Source organism: Mauremys reevesii, linkage group 4 (assembly GCF_016161935.1).
Source record: "Mauremys reevesii isolate NIE-2019 linkage group 4, ASM1616193v1, whole genome shotgun sequence".
NCBI classification, from domain to species: Eukaryota; Metazoa; Chordata; order Testudines; family Geoemydidae; genus Mauremys; species Mauremys reevesii.
In genome coordinates this window covers 138,166,360-138,186,544 of record NC_052626.1, presented here as the reverse complement: position 1 = coordinate 138,186,544, position 20,185 = coordinate 138,166,360, and the positions used below count along the sequence as shown (strand labels likewise).

The 20,185-nt window shown below is 40.9% G+C and overlaps 1 protein-coding gene across 9 annotated transcripts in view; it reads left to right on the top strand.

The window, feature by feature from the left end:
- The window catches only part of ST7L (suppression of tumorigenicity 7 like), a 61,605-nt gene that overhangs the window by 23,130 nt on the left and 18,290 nt on the right, over nucleotides 1-20,185 (top strand). For 4 of the 9 annotated variants that reach the window (XM_039535598.1, XM_039535600.1, XM_039535596.1 and 1 more), the window contains 3 exons: nucleotides 3,477-3,627; nucleotides 4,996-5,088; nucleotides 8,993-9,132. In XM_039535598.1, the coding sequence (XP_039391532.1) occupies nucleotides 3,477-3,627; nucleotides 4,996-5,088; nucleotides 8,993-9,132 (384 nt within the window). Of the gene's footprint in view, nucleotides 1-3,476; nucleotides 3,628-4,995; nucleotides 5,089-8,992; nucleotides 9,296-17,505; nucleotides 17,934-20,185 lie in introns of those variants that run through there. The other 5 variants (XM_039535599.1, XM_039535602.1, XM_039535601.1 and 2 more) reach the window with 5 other exon arrangements.

Here is a 20,185-nt window from a genome sequence, read left to right as displayed (position 1 = left end):
CATGTAACTAAAATCTAGAGCAGCGCAGGACTTTTTTACCTAGGGAAAATGTCAATTTGTTGAAAAGGAAACTTTTTATGGAAATATCAGTTTTGACAAAATTTTTGGGAAGAGGGAGCAAGAGACATCCCCTGCCAGAACTTCCCACAGCCTGATGGTTAGGGCACTCACCTGGGATATAGGAGACCCTGCTACAAACCAGGCAGAGTAGGGGCTTGAACCCATCTCCCCCACATACCAGGCAAGTGCTCTCACCACTGGGATACTGGCTATTCCAGGGTGTGTCTCTTTCTTTCTCTCCTATATATTTTTTTCACGAAAAATTTCAAATGATCTAGATTTTTGTTCCAATGCACAGTGAAAATGTTGAAACCTCAGAATTTTTTGTGAAACAGAATTCTTGTTTTCCGGCTAACCTTACTGAACTCTCAGCAACCCCTTCACTAGCACTGTTGATACAGGCAAGTTGTAGTCTTGAAAGTGGAAAGATGGCTTAGCACTAATTCCCCTCAACTAATCATGGAGTCCAAATGAATCTAGCCATGAAGGTCTGAATTTATCTATCCACAGTGTTCTGTCTGCCTGTCCAGTTTAATAGAATGTGCATGGAGAAAGCTAATTGCTGAGAGAAATTGCTGCTTGTTCGCATGATTGATCAAGAGTGTAGCAAGTTCATTTCAGGCAGTCTCAGACAGATTTTTCTTCAGACTGTGCCTTTAGGGGAAGAAGATTATAACACATTGTCATTACATAAAAATGCTTTTATTTTATGTATCCTTCAGTTCCTTCAGAACCCTTATATTCTTCGCAAGAGTTATATTAAACTACTTAATCAGTCTTTATGTGAGATGCATTCACTAGTTTTGTAGACAATCAAATAAATTAGTATCATGTTTCATTAACCGTATCTTCTCCTCTGATTATATGCCAATTCAGACTTTTATTATTTGTATTACAGTAGCACCTAAGAGCCCCAGTTGAGATTGGGAGCCCATTGTTTGTGCCCTGAAGAGTTTACAGTCTAAACAGACAAAAGGCGGGAGGGGAAATGGGCACAGAGGGGTGAAGTGCCTTGCCCAAGGTCACACAGAAGTCCAGTGCCAAAGCTGGGAATAGAACCAGGTCTTCTGAGTCCCAGTCCATTGTCCTATCTCCTGACCAAAAATGTACATACATAAGGTAGAAGTTCATCTTTCTTTGCATTTAATGAAAGTGGTTGGTTTGGGGGAATAACATCATGCTGTATTACACAGCATTCAAGATTAACTCTAAGAAAGGAGAAGGGAAGTGAACAACAGGCGTTTTCTTTTCCTTTCATTGCAGTGATACTTCTTTGAGATGGATCTTATTCTGAAAGGGTGGGGGGTCATCTTAACATATTATTTTGTTTCCCCTTTTAGAGGTGAGGCACTGAGTCAGAGCTATAAATCCAGATCCCTGTCGTATATTATAATAGGAATGAAATACAGGCACTGAGATGTAACCAGGAGATGATTAGGAAAGGGTGTCTCAATATTGCAAACATAAGTTTGCTTTGAATTGGGTAAACTAGTAGCTTTTGGAAATAGACATTTTCAGCATTAGTACCTGGTTTGCTTTTTATTACCTAAAACTAAATGGTTAAATAGGGACTATAAGAAGTTAAGTTTGAAAATTTGCAACTGCAGTTTTTATTTGGACAGCACCGTAAATGTGAATGGCATAACACACACAAGGCAAAATACATGATCCCTGCCCTCTAGAGCTGACAAACATGTTGAGGCACTAATAATTACATCAAGGCTTCACCATTGCTGCTACATTTTCCTTCCCTTACTGTTTAAGCACTTAATTCAACTGCCAGCTAGTCACTGCAGAGAGCATGAGGAGTCCTGTCAAAGGTCAGATATTTGAGACCATTTTCCCACAGCAGCCCTGTGCGAGTGATCCTTTACCGTGTTAAAAAAAAAATAAAATAGAAGGGATTAAAAAGGATTAGCAAGAATATTACCCTCCAGAGTGCAGGCCCAAGGCACTGAGAGAAGAACCCAGCCAGGCAGTAAATGTGCTTTATTTGGCCAGAGCACAACCTCTGCCACATTCCTTCAAGAATCTGAATGGGAAAAGTTAAGTCCCCAAACTGGATTAGTAAATAATCTCATAGTTTGTGGCATCTGCTGAAATAAATCGGTGAGTTGACTGCATTCTTATTCTTTGGGAGGGAGTTAAAGGAATTACCAGCTACACTGATCAAAGATGAGGATTAACTTTGGCCATTATTGAGTGGGACACTGTATACTACGAACGGACAATTCATAAGCATATACTAGAAAATTGGTAGAATCATTTTAAACTTGTAAAACTATTTAACATTTCTTAAAAATGAAGTTGAGAATTAAAACAAATTGGCTTATCGTCCTGTGCTGCATTTTAAAAAATAAAAATAAACTGAACATCCTGTAAGGTTTTAGAAAAATGTAAAATGTTTGTTTAGAAATTCTGCAATTTTCATAGTGCATATGCTAAGTTTTATGTTTGCCGCCTCCTGTTCTGAGCATCTAAAATTAGGAGTTCACTGCCTGGAAACAAGTCAGTGTGTTCTGCCTGTGTATGGGCACACCATCACTTCTGCCTTCTCCCATCACCTTGTAACCGCAGCTATAATTGTGCCAGCACAACCCAGCTGTGAATTAAGGATGGGATTTTCAAAAAAGTGCTCAGCATTGGTTTAACTGAGCTCCCATTGAAATCAGTGGAATCAGAGTTAGAGCCATGCTTGGTGCTTCTGAAAATACTGTTCTAAACTTTGCAATCAAGGATATACCTGGTAGCCTGGCAGTTAGCATCAGTTTCTAATTTGCACCTGACACTTGGGAACTAACAGATATTAAACCCTTTAGATTGAAAGTTTTCAGAGGCAAAGGTCTCAAGGTGCGAATCAACCTAGACTTGCAGCAAGCACTTCAGTGTCATATCATTAGCATTGCTTTACAAGGAGCTCTTAACAGAGTTAAAGGATGACTTCTGGGATACCTGTGCATGAAACACTTGTGCTTAATCAGTCCACTTTCCTTTGGCCTTCATGGAGCACGACCTGATGCAGCATAAAATGTGTGTATATGTGTGTGCGTTTCCCCAGATAAATTACCTTGTGTGTTATGATCCAGGAACTACACTCCAGCCATAGAAGTGTTTTATATCTCCACAGTGAAGTAAAATGCAGATCCATTTTGATAGCATATATACTTTTTAACATTCTGAGGGTAACATTCTGCTGAGTTTAGCAGCCCAAGCTCCCAATTTTTCCGTGTAAATAAGATCTGGCAAGAATTTCAGGACTGGGCCCTACATTGCAGTACCTCCTTAATGCATGAAAGACCTCCATATGCTATGCTCTGATAATTTTGAAAAATTCAGGGAAGTCCTTTGGCAGTAACAAGGATTTGGGCATGGCCCCATAACTAAGCATGCTTTCTTTTTCCATTTTCTACTTCTAGTACTTACTAGAAATGAAAAGCTTAATTCTACCTCCAGAGCATATTCTGAAACGAGGGGACAGTGAGGCAGTAGCATATGCTTTCTTCCATCTTCAGCACTGGAAACGGATAGAAGGGGCCCTTAACCTGCTGCACTGTACATGGGAGGGCAGTAAGTATCTTTTTTTCCCAGTGCAGCTAGCTAATCTTTTTATTCAAATCATTCATAATAGGCCTACTTTAACCAGTGTCTGAACTTCCTTAAGGCAGCCTTGTTCAGTTCAGTTTCAAAGGGAACTCAGTGCTGCTGTTTGGCTTTTTGCTGGAGATGCTTAATTGATGCCACATTACAGGCAGGCAAAGGGATTTACCCAGGGGGATGTAGATAACTACAATCAATAGATACAACTATTTGTATTCATCAGCAGGGCTCCAACGATAGCGGTTCACTGCCATATACAGAACTAACACTTTTTGTGGCCTCCACCAACTTGTTTCCTCCCCCCACAAAAGCTCCCCAGTGTGTGTGTGTCACTGGGCAATGAGAGCCAGTGCCACCAAGCAGCCAGGGTATAAAAAGCCCCACTGAGGCTGCAGACACTCTTACCTAGAGAGGGACCTAGGGCTGAGAACAGCCAGCCCCTGACCTGGGATGGGGTTGAGGGGGAGTAGGTCCTGAACAGTCACCTAGGAAGAGGTCTGTGTTTGCTTAGCAGCTAGCCGGCAACTGCTCCTGTGCTTCTGCTGGCTGAATCCAGAAGCCAGGAGTGACCCTGGCAGGTCAGGATGAGGAGCAACAGCAGCCCCAACAAGAGCAGAGCAGAAGAGACCAATCCACCCCAGATCAAGACCAAGCTGGATTTGTTAATTGCTTGTTTTTCTTTCACTGTTTGATTAAAATGTGTTTATCTTAATATCTGTTAAGTCTCTGTTTGGAGCTAGACCATACCGGAGACTGAAGTATCCTCTTTCTTCTCCCCAGAACTGGGGTACAGCACAAGCAGCAGCAGTGCAACTTGGCACACACACACCTGCCATCATGCCTTAACATGCAGTTGGCCACCTTATTGGCATTGTCAACAAGGAGAAATGGAATGTTCCTTGGAGATGAGCTTCCTTCTTACTCCTGGAGGGGCTTGCTCCACGATGGAAACACCTTGGTAGGGGAGTACAAGGGGCATGCGCTGCTGCTTATACTGGAACAGATCTGTAGAATAATAGGGCTCTTCCGTCTCTAATGTTGCTGTCAATCTTCTCTCTCATCTGTATTTGTACAGCACCCAGCACAATGGGGCCCCAATCCTAATAGTAAGAATTTATACTGTGGTAGGACCCCATCCAGACTGGGGCCTTTGAGTGTCAGCATAGTATGAATTCTTACTAGAGATACGACACCTTTCATCAAATTCACTTCTAAAAGGAAATACAAAATGCAGCTATTTCCAGTCTATTTTTAAATTTGCTTTCTTTGTGGTGGAATTTAGGGGGGTTGATTGGTACATAGGTCTAGCATAAGTCTGACTGACTGTCTTGTCCTCAGCATTTAGAATGATCCCGTATCCGTTAGAGAAAGGCCATCTTTTCTATCCCTATCCCAGTTGCACAGAGACAGCAGACAGAGAGCTCTTGCCAAGTAAGTGGTTATTTTGTTTCTAATTAATAACTAGAATAAAATATATGTAATAAAATTTCAGTTTGTACTGTACTGTATTGCTGTGTATTTACTCTCTTGTGTCCTTAGCTCATGAACTGATTGTGACATGGAGGGCTGGTATACATTGGGGGGGGGGGTATTGATCTAAGATACGCAACTTCAGCTACGAGAATAGCGTAGCTGAAGTCGACACATCTTAGATTGAATTAAAATTACTTACTTCACGTCCTCATGGCACTGGATCGACGGCCACGGTTCCCCCATTGATTTTCTTTCCGCCACTTGCACTGCTGGAGTTCAGCAGTTGATGGGAGAGCAATCAGGGATCAATTGATCGTGTCTATACTACACGCGATGAATCGATCCCCGATAGATAGAGCTGTGTAGATGTACCCAGATTCTGCTGTTTGTCTGGTGTATTTGGCCAGATGGAATGCACTGTGCAAATGCAACCGCAGTATAAGTTGTAACCTTGCATCCGAAAGGATCCCAAGGCACTTCACAAATGCGTGTGTGTGTGGGGGGGTATAGAAATATATAATATTACATACTTGCCCACTGAAATGCAGCCATCTTTTGGATGAAATAAACTGTGTAACTGAATAGCAGCACTGCCCAACAGTTCAGTGGGGAGAGTGAGAAATGCCATACCAATTGCAACACCAAGGGGAATTTAAGCAGATGGAGTATAACAACTCTTGGCATCCTTACCAAATTCCAGTTTAGTGTACACCTAGACTGAGTGCATGGGATCTTTAATGACCACTGGCTATCAGAAATTAAGTTTTCAATCTCACTTGGATGGAGTCCCCACCAACGGCAAAGCGCACCTCTCTGTTGTCACCTTAGATCAGGACCAAATTCTAGCAGAGGGTGCCACCAAGAGGTACTGAGTTGCCAGTGAGTGTTACTCTATGTCATGAGGTTTTTGTAATAACATCATGTCCGACGGAAAGAGACTTCCATACCTGGGGCTTCCACATTCTGTTTCTCAACTTGGAGGGCAAGAAAACTTGGCTAGTCCTCTGTGATCACTACTACTACTCCTTCTCCTCCTTCTTCTTTCTTTAAATAATGGGTTCCCTAACTGTTGTAGTGGAGCTGCTTCCTTCATCATTATCTGCAAGTAGCAGGTAGATAGATAATAATTCCAGACTCTTGCATTAGAGTACCCAGCAGAACCTTTATATTTATTATCCTTGGTTAACCTGTACTTTGAGAGAACACTTTATTGTTCCATAATTGGATTTGATTGATTGTACATTCCATGGAATATTTATGATCATACATTGCTATACATTAGCAATGAGACCTAAGATTTGACACTGAGGAATGAGTCTTCTCCCCTACTTCGTTATCCAGGTATTAGCCCACATATATTCTGTCTGTAAAGCAACGTGAAAATAAACCACTCACTCTCTCGCTCATTCACTTAGATGATAATGGGGCTCTTGTTTCATCTTACCTGCTGGTGGGATTCTAAATGTGGGCTTCTAGATCTCTGGAAATCTCAGCTTCTTCATGGAATTGCAGGGGCTACTGCGAAAGTGTCAGAGGGATACAGCTGCAGAAGAGCAAACTTACACATGTGTGTTTCTGTTACAAAAAGTGAAAAGTTAAATTTAAAATGTGTAATTGAAGTCTGCCCCCAGACTGCTTTAAATTATTCATTTCTCACTTATGCAGGATATTGCACAAGGAATTCCTTGGTTAGTGACTAACCCTAAGCTGTAGGCTTTCCAGCATAATTAAACACCAGCACATGCATGTATTTCAACACAATCATTCACGCATTCCTGCTACATTTTAAATATAAGGCTATTCATAAAATAAAGCCATCTTAACATTTTTTATTGTGCAGCTTTCTCAAGAAGTCTTGGAATTTTAAAAAAATCAATTCTTTTAATATATTTAAAATAGAAAGTAAACCAAATTGAGGCTTAAATTGATAAACTTCAAACAGAAAGCTAATTGTCCTAATTGGTAAGGATGCACAGAGAGAGAGCTCTGACCATGCAGAAATCTATTTCACTCTCTTTACATACTTTGGGCCTGATCCTGCATTCCTTGTGCAGTGGTAGTTCTGGGAGCATAAGGAATTTTGTATATTTTTGTTTGTTGCTCTTCCCAGTTTTTCCTGCCTTTCCTACTCTTGAGTTCTGGTTGCTTGCTAGTTTTCTACTATTTGCTCCTCTCTCTAGTTTCTTTTTAAAAAGCACCCCCTTCCAACCCGTATATGTCCTTAATACATGGTTACACACCATTCTGTGAGCTGACCATGTCCCAGTTAGGTTTTTATGAGGGTGGCTGATGGAAGATGGAGTGTACTGCATGTCAGCCTTCGTCATGGGCAGGCCACTGCTTTGTTTGCTCAGTAGAAGAACAGTATGGGTACCCTACTAGTCTGCTGAGTAGCAGGGATGACTAGATGTTAAGGAGGTAAAATGAGAGAGAATCCTGAGGGGAGCACCCTTAAGCATGTTTGATTAGGACTTATTTTCTTTTCCTTTGGCGTCTGGCCTCACAGAAAGCCTTAGCATTCCACACCATTGTACTTCAGAATCTCAGCTTTCATTCAGCATTTTTTTTCTAGCCTCCATGGGTTACAAAGGAAAGGTTGCATTGCATATCGGGTCACATTTGCAGTTATCACTTCCTGAATTTGAAGGCAACCTGAAACCTGGTGACATCTTGATTTAACTCTGTCTTCTTTAAATTTCCTTCTGCAGCCTACTGAAAGCTGAAAACGTGCACAGCCCAAAAGTGAATAACAATAAAAAAAATAAAAAAAAAGAACACTGGCTATTGCACTGACTATACCTATTGTCCATATTTAATTAAATCAAAAGTTACTTTTTGCTGGGTCTGCTCCAGAATTAAATCTAGTTTACTGAAGAATAGACAGGACGTTCCATACTTAATTGCATGTACAGACCCTGCCTGTTCCTTTTATTTAAAAACATTGCAAAATTGTTGGATAAAAAAATCTAGAATTGTCACAGTCCCTAAATGGTGACTACTTTCAATGTCTTGAGCTGTTGAAGCTCCATATTCCACTCCCAAGAGCTGTCTAGTGAAATTATTTTGATTTCTTTGCCCTAAAGTGTAACTAATGGTTGTGTACAAAATTTGTAACCCAGTCTTGATGCTGCTTTCTTTGAGATCTGCTTTGTCAATTGCTCTGAAATTTACTGTACTCTGCCAGCTTGCAGTCTTTGGGAAATTTTAACAGACTCTGACCATGTATATTATCTGATCGCTTTCAGAGTTATTTTACTTTTTAGACATGGGAACTCTTACGATAGAAAAACATTACATAAAAATTAGGAAAAAATAGGATGCTTGCTTTTTAAAACATTGGCATACACTAAAATAACAGGAGTTAACATTTGTAACTGTTACCAATTCCTTGATTATTTAAATTGGGCCAAGTGTTTTCATTGGAACCTTTGTCTTGATGACATCTTGTGAATTTTATGTTACTTTCTTCTCTTCTGTCGCAACAGTTGATTCAAAAAATTAACCCTGCAATGTTCTTAAAAATAAAGGAGGGAATAAAAGTGGTGGGGGAAGGATTGCTTTAGTGACACCAATAAATAACTGAAGAGCAAAAAACATGTAGTATATGAGAAAATATATCAGGACTAAGCCACTTAAATCTGCTTTGAGCAAATGTCAGGGATTTAGTCTTGTGTTGCACTTAAGCTTTGGGGCCACGTAGATGTCCTTTGGAACTATAAATCTGAAGGTAAAACACTGACTGCTCTGCAATAATACTCGTTGACATCTTTGTATAATGTAAACTGGTGTGTAATTATGACCTCTTGTAAAACAATCAATGAATATTAAAATGTCAAATAACTTTTCAATATTTCCCTTTCAGCATTTCACGATGTCTCCGTTTACCCACAGAAGGAGCTTCCTTTCTTCATCCACTTCACGGCAGGGTTGTGTTCCTTTTCGGCAATGCTTGCCGTTCTCACACACCAATTCCCTGAACTCATGGTCATTTTTGCTAAAGCTGTAAGTATTGTCTCCAGTCCAGGACTTGCTTAGAGTGTTTGTGAGATATTCAGAAGCTGAGGGCCCTGCCTGTGCAGATGTTTTGAGATGCAGTTAAAATGCATTGTCATGTGCTTCTGAAGTTCCTTGTTATGCAACTATTAAACTTGATTCTTCACTTGGACTCAGAGTTCCTCATTTTGTAAAGAGTAATATTTTTATATGATAAAACTGGTTTCTGCATATCAATCTTAGTAGATAATCAGTCCTGATTACCAACTTAGGAACAACCCAGCCCTCTCTTTCTCCCTTGGCCGGAAGGGCTTTGGAAAAGAATTTGGTTTGTGGATTAGACCTATGTGTCACAGACATAGCTTCTGATGTTTAGTTTAAATTGAATTATTGGAAGCAAAAGCTTCTGAATTTTGAGTTAAGGGCTCTTCAGTAACTAATAGTTTAAAACCAAAGCCATGGGAACGTGTAGATTGTAAGCTCTGTGAGGCAAGGTCTCTGTTTATAGCTGCATCTTGTACCATGCCGAGGGCATTGTCTGTGCTTAACAGATAAAATTTTGCACATACCCTCTCAGCCTGTTTAACCTCCTCCTCCTACCCCATTGCTGCTTGATGCTGCTTTTCATTCTGCAAAATGCTGGATAGTGACCATCCAGAGATGCTTCAGTAGTGACATTAAGTGCTGAAAAACATCTCCAAAACACTTTCATTGCATCAGATAAAGTTGGAAAGCAAATAAGTGAATCCCCAGAAAACCTGCTAATAAAATAGCCCTTTTTTTTTCACATGCATCTCACTTCTCTCTTGTGCCTCTTCCCTCTTCTTTGCCTTTAAAGATCTGGGAGGCCAAACTGCACATGAAAGGTGTTAATTATGTTACTTAGTGTGCTTCTGGAAAGTGCTCAGATACTATGGTGATTTATAATAGAGGGAGAGTGGTCTAGTTAGGGTGACCAGACAGCAAAGTGTGAAAAATTGGGACAGGGAGTGGGAGGTAATAGGAGCCTATACAAGAAAAAGCTCCAAATATCAGGACTGTCCCTATAAAATTGGGACATCTGGTCACCCTAGGTCTAGTGGACAGGGCAGTGGCCTGGGACTCAGGAGACCTGGCTTCTGTTCCAGCTCTTCTACTGATCATCTGGGTGATTGTGGGCAAGTCCCTTTATCTCACTGTGCCTCTGTTTTCTCTGCTGCTGCTTTTTGTCAGTTTAGACTGGAAGGTCTTCAGGGTGGGGCTGTGTCTTCCTATGTGTTTGAACCCTGCTCAGTGTGGAGGCCCCCCAGTTTCAGTTGGGACCTGTACGCACTACGAGCAGGCAGTATTAAAGTCGCTCGGTAGTTAGTGGAGCTGGTCTCCCTGGAGCGCCTCTTCATCAATTGCATTGTGTTAAGCCGCTGCTACTGTGAGCCTGGGAGGCAGAGTCTACATCCAGAGCAGTGTTGTCTTCCTGCTCAGAGAGAGTTCTTTTAAAATGTGCAACAGATAGTGCAAGGGGATTTTACAGAAATACCCAATGGAGTATTACACTGTGCTATGACTTTCCTGATGGTCATGCAGGGGAGGGCTGGGAAACACCCCATAGCACTGTGCACCTTTTGGCTAATGTGGAAGGGTCACTGCTAGGCTCCATGAGGAGCTGCACAGAAGATTCCAGGGACAGGGTGGAGTGAAATGGGAGTACCCTACATAGATAACTTCCATACAGGCTTCCACTAGCCTCTGATGGAGAAATGAGCCATGAGCTGGGATTTGCATTTGTATGGTGCCCGCAGCAACCACTTGGATAGTTTGAAAAGAGCCTGTAAGGTATGTATGGTAAGTGTGGGGGGGAGAGGGGGCTGGAGAACAAAACCAATGTTCTCAGAGTCCTTTGAGACCAATGGAAAAGCTTCTTGGGCATGCACAGCGATGAGTCTAAATGCAGCAGTTTCATTTCCATAGTGGGAATGGCATACAGCATTTTCTAAGATGTTGGAGTGCAAAAGGCACCTTATACGTTCAGAGCTTCTTTTGTTAAACTCTTGTGACTTAAAACACGCAAATTGATTTTTCAAATTGTGTTAAGCAAAAACAATCGGAACTTTGCACATTGTTCAGTTAGGACCTTTCATACTAAATTTAAGGCAGAGATTTTTTAAACGGCTGAGTTGTTAATGCATGAAATTAGGAGGGTTCTAATGGAAATTGCAGTGGAACAATTCTCCTATATAGAGCAGTGCAATTGCTGTCATAAAGCTAATGGTAAGTTCCTGAGCCAGGTATCCCAGTACATTCAAACGTTAGTAAGTCAGCTACTACAATAAATTGACTTCTTCTTTCCTGCTAAGCTCTGTTTGTTTTGTTACCTCATTTCCTTCCCTTACCCTGTTTGTCTCATCCACTTGTTGCATCTCATCTGACACTTAAATTGTAAGCTCTTTGCAACAGGGGCCCTGACCATTGATTGATTGGGTTTCCTAGGTGTTATATCATAGAAATCAATGAGATAAAGCCTAAAAATTGGTTCCTATGTAGTACTCTTTCTGTTGATTTAAAAATTATTTTTACACTTTTTCTGTGAACTTTGTTACTACGTGGTCTGAGTGCTAAGATACTGTGATGATACGTGGATAGATGTTAACCAAAGCTATGTAAACTTGGCACTTACACAGTTGTTGTCTTCTAACATGTTGTTCATATTGCAGTGTAGTGCAAAACTTTTGGCTTTCATTGGTGAAAGTGAAGTTCTAAACCAGGGATAGGCAACCCATGGCATGCGTGCCAAAGGCAGCACGTGAGCTGATTTTCAGTGGTACTCGCACTGACTGGGTCCTGGCCACCGGTCTGGGGGGCTCTGCATTTTAATTTAATTTTAAATGAAGCTTCCTAAACATTTAAAAAACCTTATTTACTTTACATACAACAATAGTTTAGTTATATATAATAGATTTATAGAAAGAGACCTTCTAAAAACATTTAAATATATTACTGGCATGTGAAATCTTAAATTAGAGTGAATAAACGAAGACTCGGCACCGCACTTCTGAAAGGTTGCCGACCCCTATTCTAAACCCTTTCGCAGGAAGAGGCACTGGTCATGAGTCACCTTGTCCTGCTTTGTAAGGAACTAATTTGTGAAAAATGCTTTTTGAAGTTGGGTAAAACCAATAGTCAACTTGGACAAAGAAATTGAATGATTAAAACATACTGTTGTATTCACTTGTTCTCTTATTGGGGCAGTGGAGCATTTCAGCCCCAGGGAAACTTCCCCACCAAGCACTGCATTGAGGATAGATTTTATTTTCATAAAATTTTACAGTGTGAGCTGCAAAAAATAAATTGGAAACTCTGAAAAGTGAGAGTGAAAAGGCAGATTGGAAGCCAGAGCAAAAGAGTCTCAGAATGGGACTGACAAGGACGGAGAGGTGAATTACTTGTTTGCTTCCAAGCCAGCTGTAAATTAACTGCCATTTGCATTTTAGAAACTAAAGCAATTGGATACAAGACATTCTGGTTCCAGTTACTAGGTGGGAAGTTGAATGAACCTTACAATATGGTTAACTCATTCTGTTTCAAGGAAGCACCATATTCTGCTAGTATGAGCTGCAGGATGGAAGTTGGATGTAGGCTTTGATTCTGTTACTGTGCTCAGTCCCCTTACTTTTGAAATGGGGATTTTTGCCTATCTTCTGTAAAGTGCTGTGAGGCACTTAGAAATGTGTTACATAGAGAGAGAGTATCTTGCATGTCTCATGGAGAACTGATTCTTCCCACCCACACCTTTTGTTTCTCTTCATGGTTTCTCTCCCCTGCCAGCCCCATATAAGGTTGCACATAGTGGTAACCTTCCTTCTGGCTCTCAAAAATTGGTTATGCGCTCTAGAAAAGAAGGAAAGCTACAGAGTTATACAAGCTGCTTGCCACCCTGCTTATCCCTCAAATAAAAATAATCAGAAAACCAAAACCACATTGCAATATGTTTGCCCTCATGTCTTTCATGTGGTAGCCTGGAGCACTAACCACAGAGCCACTGACAACACATTCAGACATTATTCTGGAACTAAAAAAAACCTTGAATAACTTGAGAATGAGAGCGTGTCAGGCTTCCTGCTGTTGAGCAGGTCAGGTAATGAGACAGATGGAACAAAAATGCTAACTTATTTTAAAGTGCAAGGTTCTCATGAAATCCTTGTTTTGCTGACATTTCTGCTCGGTGGTGTCCAAGCCATGCAGGTCTGAGAGAGGGGCCCCATTTCCACACTGTTCTGTTAATCTTTATGTGGGAAAATGTAGTTGGACATGCCAATGACAAATTTCTCTGCTGCTCGTAATTGGCTGGCTTCATGGCAACCAGGGTCTAACTATTTGCTTGATTAATTCTTTAAGGACTGCATTAGCAAAGTTGTATGATTTCCAAAGAGATACAAGGTCAAATGTTATACTAACAAAGACTCGCTCGGGGAAGTTCTCTCGGCCGAGTTTCTTCAACCAAAAAAATATAATTTGTGTGCGTTACATTCGCTTTGCATAACAGGCAATTTGCATGTCAAGTGGAATGCTGGTGAATGTTGGCAAAAGCACTAGCCTGGCTTGTTCATTGGGCAGTGCTTTAAATTGCACTTATTTTCCACGGGAAGGGATGGTTTTCTAGTCCCTGTTCAATTGAAAAGATGGATGAGAAGTGTGCATGCCTCTGTGCCTCTCCCAGCAGGATCCCAACGGATAACCTCCACAGAAAGTACAGAAATGGTTGTACTGACTTGCATTATCCCTGGATGTGTTCTTTTCCCTGACTGGGTGCAATAATAGTTCTGAAAGTACCATTCAGAACAGGTGCTTCATATTGACTCCAACTAGTTATCCATATCCAGTATGTAGAAAAGCTTCCTTTTGAGGTAGAATGCCTAGTGGTTAGAGAGTAGCAGCCATGTTAGTCTGTATCCACAAAAAGAACAGGAGTACTTGTGGCACCTTAGAGACTAACACATTTATTTGAGCATAAGCTTTCGTGGGCATAAGTGTGTCACTATGGTGTGAATATTACATGCCTTATTTTTATACCTTCTTAAAGGTCTAAAGGCCTTAAATTTATCCCTTTGAAATGGAAAAAATCCTAATTCCAGGTAAATCATAATACTTTTATGCATTTGTTTTTATTACATAGTTCAGGATTTTTTCTATAATGGAAATTTTGAATGGTTTGATCATAATGAAGTGTGATGCCAAGGATGGGTTTATAGGAAATCCAAGACACACAAGTGTGCACTTGGTGGGTGCGGTAGAATGATATTTGTAATGCCTGGATTTTTCACTATTAAACTCTAGGTGAATGTAAACCCTAATGTCATTTCTTATATCGTAATTCATTGAGTAGATTATTTTAATCAAACCATTGTTTTCAGCTGTTTGACTCTGTATTGTTAATTATATGCTTCAGAAAAGCCCAAATGTTAATACTTTTTTAAATTGAGTTGAGTAGTCCTGGTTTACATATTTTCACAGTTTAGTGCTTGAATTTAGTGTCTTGCCAACATGCTCAGGCTCTAACTGATCGCCATATTTGGGCTGGGAAGGAATTTTCCCTGAGGTCAGATTGGCAGAGACTCTGGAGGGCTTTCACCTTCCTCTGCATCATGAGGCATGGGTCACATGCTGGTATGAATGAAAGTAAAATGGTGGTTTCTCTGTAACTCGAAGCCTTTACATCGCAATTGAAGACTTCAATAAGTCAGCCAGAGCCTAAGGGCCTATTTCAGAAGCAGGGTTCTATGGCCTGCAGTGTGCAGGAGCTCAGACTAGATGATTATCATGATCCCTTCTGGCTTTAAAGTCTGAGTCTATGATAATTGGGCCTTCAAAAGTATGAATGCCCTTGTAGAAGCAAAGTTTCCCAACTCTTTAATGTGTGAAGTCTTACATATACTTAGGTTTGGAATGGGATAAGATTTTTGTCAGTAAACATCAGTACACATCGATTTCATTGTACACACACACAAACCAACAAAAAATATTTCTATCAATAATCAACATTTCAAGATAGGCAATGTAAGAAAAATGCTGCTTGAAAACTTCTGAGTTTGATTTAAGGGTATTTATTCGGTATATTTTGACATGATGTTGATAATTTGTGTTTTAATGGTTATGAACCTTTAACCTTTTGAATCTGTGTCTGCTGTCATTAAATAATTGTCTGACCTCCCATAATTTCCTGCAACTGTGAAATTGTAAATAGACAAAAACAGTGTTTTAAAATAAACATCAGTATTCTCCATTGAAATGATAAAAAATTGAAATTGAATTCTGCCAAGCCAACACATACTCCAGAGTTCTACAATAGCTATCATCAATTGTATCAGATAGTGATTTTATTCAAGGTAAATGATTTTGTTTTCAAGGTAAAGCATCTTACCTGGATGTCTGTCATTTTAATTAATCTCTCTTTGTAAATCATATTAACTGTACTCCAGGATATCCTGCTGGAATTTGCCCTTATTAGTTTCTCATACGTGTTTAGCAATATAGCAGTAATGTCCAGAGTCTCCAGACAGAACACAGCCCCACTATGCTGAGTATGGCACAAACCCATTGTAAGGCAGCCCCTGCCTTGCAGATCTTGTAATAAAATAATTGCTCAATAATGTAAGAAAGAAAAAGACTTCCCCAAAACAAAGAAAGGGTCTTTGGGGATTTGTTTTAAATATATCACCTAGCCAGTCTCTGATGGGATTAGGAAGAAACTTTCTCTGTGGACAGGTTATTCCAGAGCTGCCTACTGGAGGGTTAGTTGCTGCTGTCTCCGAAGCAGCTGGTACTTCCGCTGTTGGAAACAGGACACTGGACCATTGCTCTGATCCAGTGTGGCATGGCCTATGTTTTTGTGACAATCTGCTTTACTCTATGAACAAATCCCCTACCATTTTCTGAAGGCTCATTAAGTGAAATTGGAGAATTAACTTTTTACCCAGCTGCTGAACTTTTCATATTTATAAACACTTGAGGCTTTTGCTTATCTAAGAGAAAATGTGCATAGTTTGGAGATGTGCAGTTCCCTGCCAATATGTAATGATAATAGTTCTACACTTCATATAAAAAAATCCTAATGTTTCCTGTCACAAGCTGTGTGTGTCAATGCCAAGGACAAAGGTTTCTTGCCTTGCTAATCTACATCTTAATTCATGGCTTTAATGTGAAGGTGCTGCATTAAAGGGGGAAAAAAGTCTTGGTGGTTTATAGAATATGAACTATATCTGTGAGCACTGTCTGTTTGTTAGATTGTACTTATACTATTGAATCAATGGTCTAAGCATTTCTTGCCTGGAAAACTAAGGAAATGTGCCGCATTTCTCCTCGATCAACATCAAGGGGGTAGAACTTAATGAAGCAGCAGGAAGATTCTGAGCAAAGAGAAACTCCATCCTAACTCATCCTGTTGTGCCTAGGTGTTGTGGCTCTTTTGGGGTGCACGTTCCCCCAGAGTTCTGGCATCCAGATGATAGGCAACCTATGGCACAGGTGCCGAAGGCAGCACGCGAGCTGATTTTCAGTGGCACTCACACTGCCTGGGTCCTGGCTACCAGTCCGGGGGGCTCTGCATTTTAATTTAATTTTAAATGAAGCTTCTTAAACATTTTGAAACCTTATTAACTTTACATACAACCATAGTTTAGTTCTATATTATAGACTTCTAGAAAGAGACCTTCTAAATATGTTAAAATGTATGACTGGCACGCAACACCTTAAATTAGAGTGAATAAATGAAGACTCAGCACAGCACTTCTGAAAGGTTGCCGACCCCTGATCTAAGCACCGTGGGGTGAGTTAAATTGAGTTTCAGCTCCTCCTCTGAGTTCTCTTGATTTTTGTAAATTTGTCAGACCCTCCAATATAGGATATATTTTTTTAAAGTGATAGTTACTCTTGGATGAGTTTATATGCACACATGCTGTACAGTGTTATCACATTCCTTGTTGGGGCTATACTGTGGCTATGAGTGTCATACAAGTGAACATTAAGGTGCAATTAGAGCAAAGGACTGGAGGCTGGGATCTGCTGGGTTTTATCCCCAGCTCTGTCATTGTCCCATCAACTTCAGACAAGTCACTTAACCTCTGCCTCAGTTTGCCCGTCTCTAAAATGGGAATAAGACCTGTGTCACAGAAGTGTTGAGGTTTAATGTTTTGTGACATGCACTGAGATTCTGAGATAAGTGTCTGTAAGTGTAAACCAGTATTAGTATTAAATTTCTACTTCATAGTGGCAGTACAGCAGCAAGGATAATGTAGCCTGGGTTTGATCTGAAGAAAGATGTGGGATTTCTCCATTCATACTCCAGTGATGCAAGATATCTCACTGCTTTTTTAACTCAAGCACAAACTTTTTCTGTTTTGTTTCTTCTAGTTCTTTGGGATGCTTCTTTCACCCTTCAGTTTCATTATGGAAAAGATTAAGCGCTTCATGCCATCCAGTCTCTGGCATCAGCTGACCCAAATTTGACAGGAATGTGTTTTGCACAGTAATGAGTCCCGATGTTCTCAGGAACTTTATCACCAGCTCTCGTTGGGCAATGGAGCACTTACCTGGCAGCTAGAGCAGCGAAAGGAAGATAAGCTGCATTACTTAAACTGTTTTCTATCTTGTTAATGGTGCTTAAAGTAACCAAGTTCCTTGTTTGGCCTTAGGATCTGTAATCATTTAAGAAAACATTTTTGTTGAACAATAACTTGTTTGCTCCCTGAACCAGATGTACAAGTCGAGGCTGCTACTTTCTCTGTACTAAACTTCAGAACACAATAAATCAGGTAGATGTTTTCAGTGTTGGCATTTCATCCTGAACTGCAAATAGTGATCCTTCACTAGCCAACCTCCCTGGTTTAAGTATTCCTAAAGGACTGAGTACAGTTCCGCACTCTCTTTATTAGAAGGCCACTTTTGTAAGTAGCTGAATTTGTTGACCGTTTAAGTGGCAGTTTAAGACAGGTTACACTAGACAGTAAGCAGCATGAGCAGTCTGCTTATGTCATACCCCATAGGCTTACGTTGCACAAGGAAACGAAGTGCAAACTTAGAAAAAGCTTCTGGATTCAGTATTCAGATCGTTCTAGGTTAAATGCTAAACCTTCTGCCTTTGTTTTTGTTTTCAAAGTGAAAGGATTTAAGACTTGCCTTTTAAAGTCCCACCAAGATGCTTGAGGTACCTGAATATGAGTCATTTTGTGAGGCAGGGACTCCTAAAGGTAGGTCCAAGACAAACATTAGCATCCACTGATTCTGAGGTATGAAAACTGAAAGTTGGCGCACTCCTGAGAGGGATAGCACACTTACATAGATGTCCATTGGTCAGTAATGTAAAGAATCTCCCAAAGGAGGTAGATGGCAGCAGCGTGGCTTGGGACAATTGAAATGAGACATCCAAGGGGCAAATTGCCTGTTTTGTGCTTACAGCGCTTGGGTTTCTGTTACTCCTTATTGAGGAAACAAAGCCACACTCACCTTGGCCTCTTAAAGTATGGCAGTCGTAAAAATGTAAAAGACATAAATGTAAAGGTGTCTGCTTTTGGGTGGGGGAGGTGTCTATTCATAAATATCAGTGTTTATCTGCATTCACTTCTGGAGTCCCAGGAAGGCCGTACACGGCTGCTATCCTCACATTTCAACCATTTCACAGAGGTCTCAGGAGTGCGGCAACTCGCAATGCTTTTCACTGCACTCTGGGCACATAAATCAGACTGTGGTGGCCAATAGAGTCCTCTCACACCCTCTTTCTTGTTACTGCCAGCCAAATGCGGAACGACTAACTTCTGTGCCCCTAATGGAAGAAGCTGCTGGGTGCTGCATGTCCTCATATTACTGTTTGGCAACACAAATCAAGATCAGACACTTTTCTTTAAGCACGTCTGTGTTCATGGTGCTTGATGGAGTCAAGGCTCCTGAGGAGATTCTAACTGGTGCAAATAAAGTCCATGTTTAACCAAACCTTTGATCCTATGGAAGCAGCCCCAGCCACTCAGTCCAGTCTCAGGTCCCAGCCAAGGAACAGGTGGGCACACACAGTGGCAATGCAGTCTCAATAGGCGACATAAGGAATTTGCCCTGTAATTCCCTCTTGATGCAGGAGAATGAGCATGGATTAGCCAACTCCTTCCTTAATTTGTCATTGAAGGACTGTGAAGCAGCCGGTCATTAGCACGTCCATCCTTAAGTATCTCTTATGCCACTATTGTGGCTGAGAGAAAGACACCTCCTTAGGTAGAAGCCATGGCACAGCATTTTTATCTCTCACTGTACATTTGCATTAATGGGGCCTTTGCTGTAGGCAGTAGGTTAAATACTTGATTTGATTTAGGAGGAGTCAAGAGGGGAGATCTACAGAAAGATACTGACAAAGTTTTGGAGTTCTCCAACTACCGGTAGGTAATTTTCTCAACTTTTCCTTCCAGTTGAATATAAGCCAGTGGGGCTATTTCTCACTGTGGAATCATTGCAGTGATTAATAGACATGTTGTGCTCATGTAATTTCACTTCATGGCCCACAGGGGCCCAGAAGGTAACCAACCTAATGCTTTTTAAAGTTGAACATTTTCCAGCATTTGTGTGGGGTTATAAATGAAGCACTGCCTCCCATGTATCATCCCAAGAGCTGCTTTCTCTCACTGTCCTCCCCTGACATAACAGTAACAGAAAGGGGATGGGCTTGTGCCGAAAGTAGTGCTAGCAACTTTCTCTGTCATGAAAATCTGCTCGCCTTCCAACGCGGTCAGTGATTCTTAATGAGGGAGCCGCTCTGTTTCATTTCTTAGGGGAACCATGCATGCCCTACATAGCATTCCTTTGCCATTTGTGAGCAGTGTCCCAGCACCTGATCCATACATAGCAATGCCATTTCCCTGTATCCCCCAGTGATGTGCACAGGTACCTCTATAGAAGTGGGTAATGATGGCTGCTCAGGGGAGATAGAACAATCCACTATTGTTACCATATGTTCCATTTAAGAATATTTAAGCAAAGTGCAACACAATAACCTCGAACACACCTAGCTCCTCACAGCAGCACACACCCCATCATTTACCGCCGGCACAAA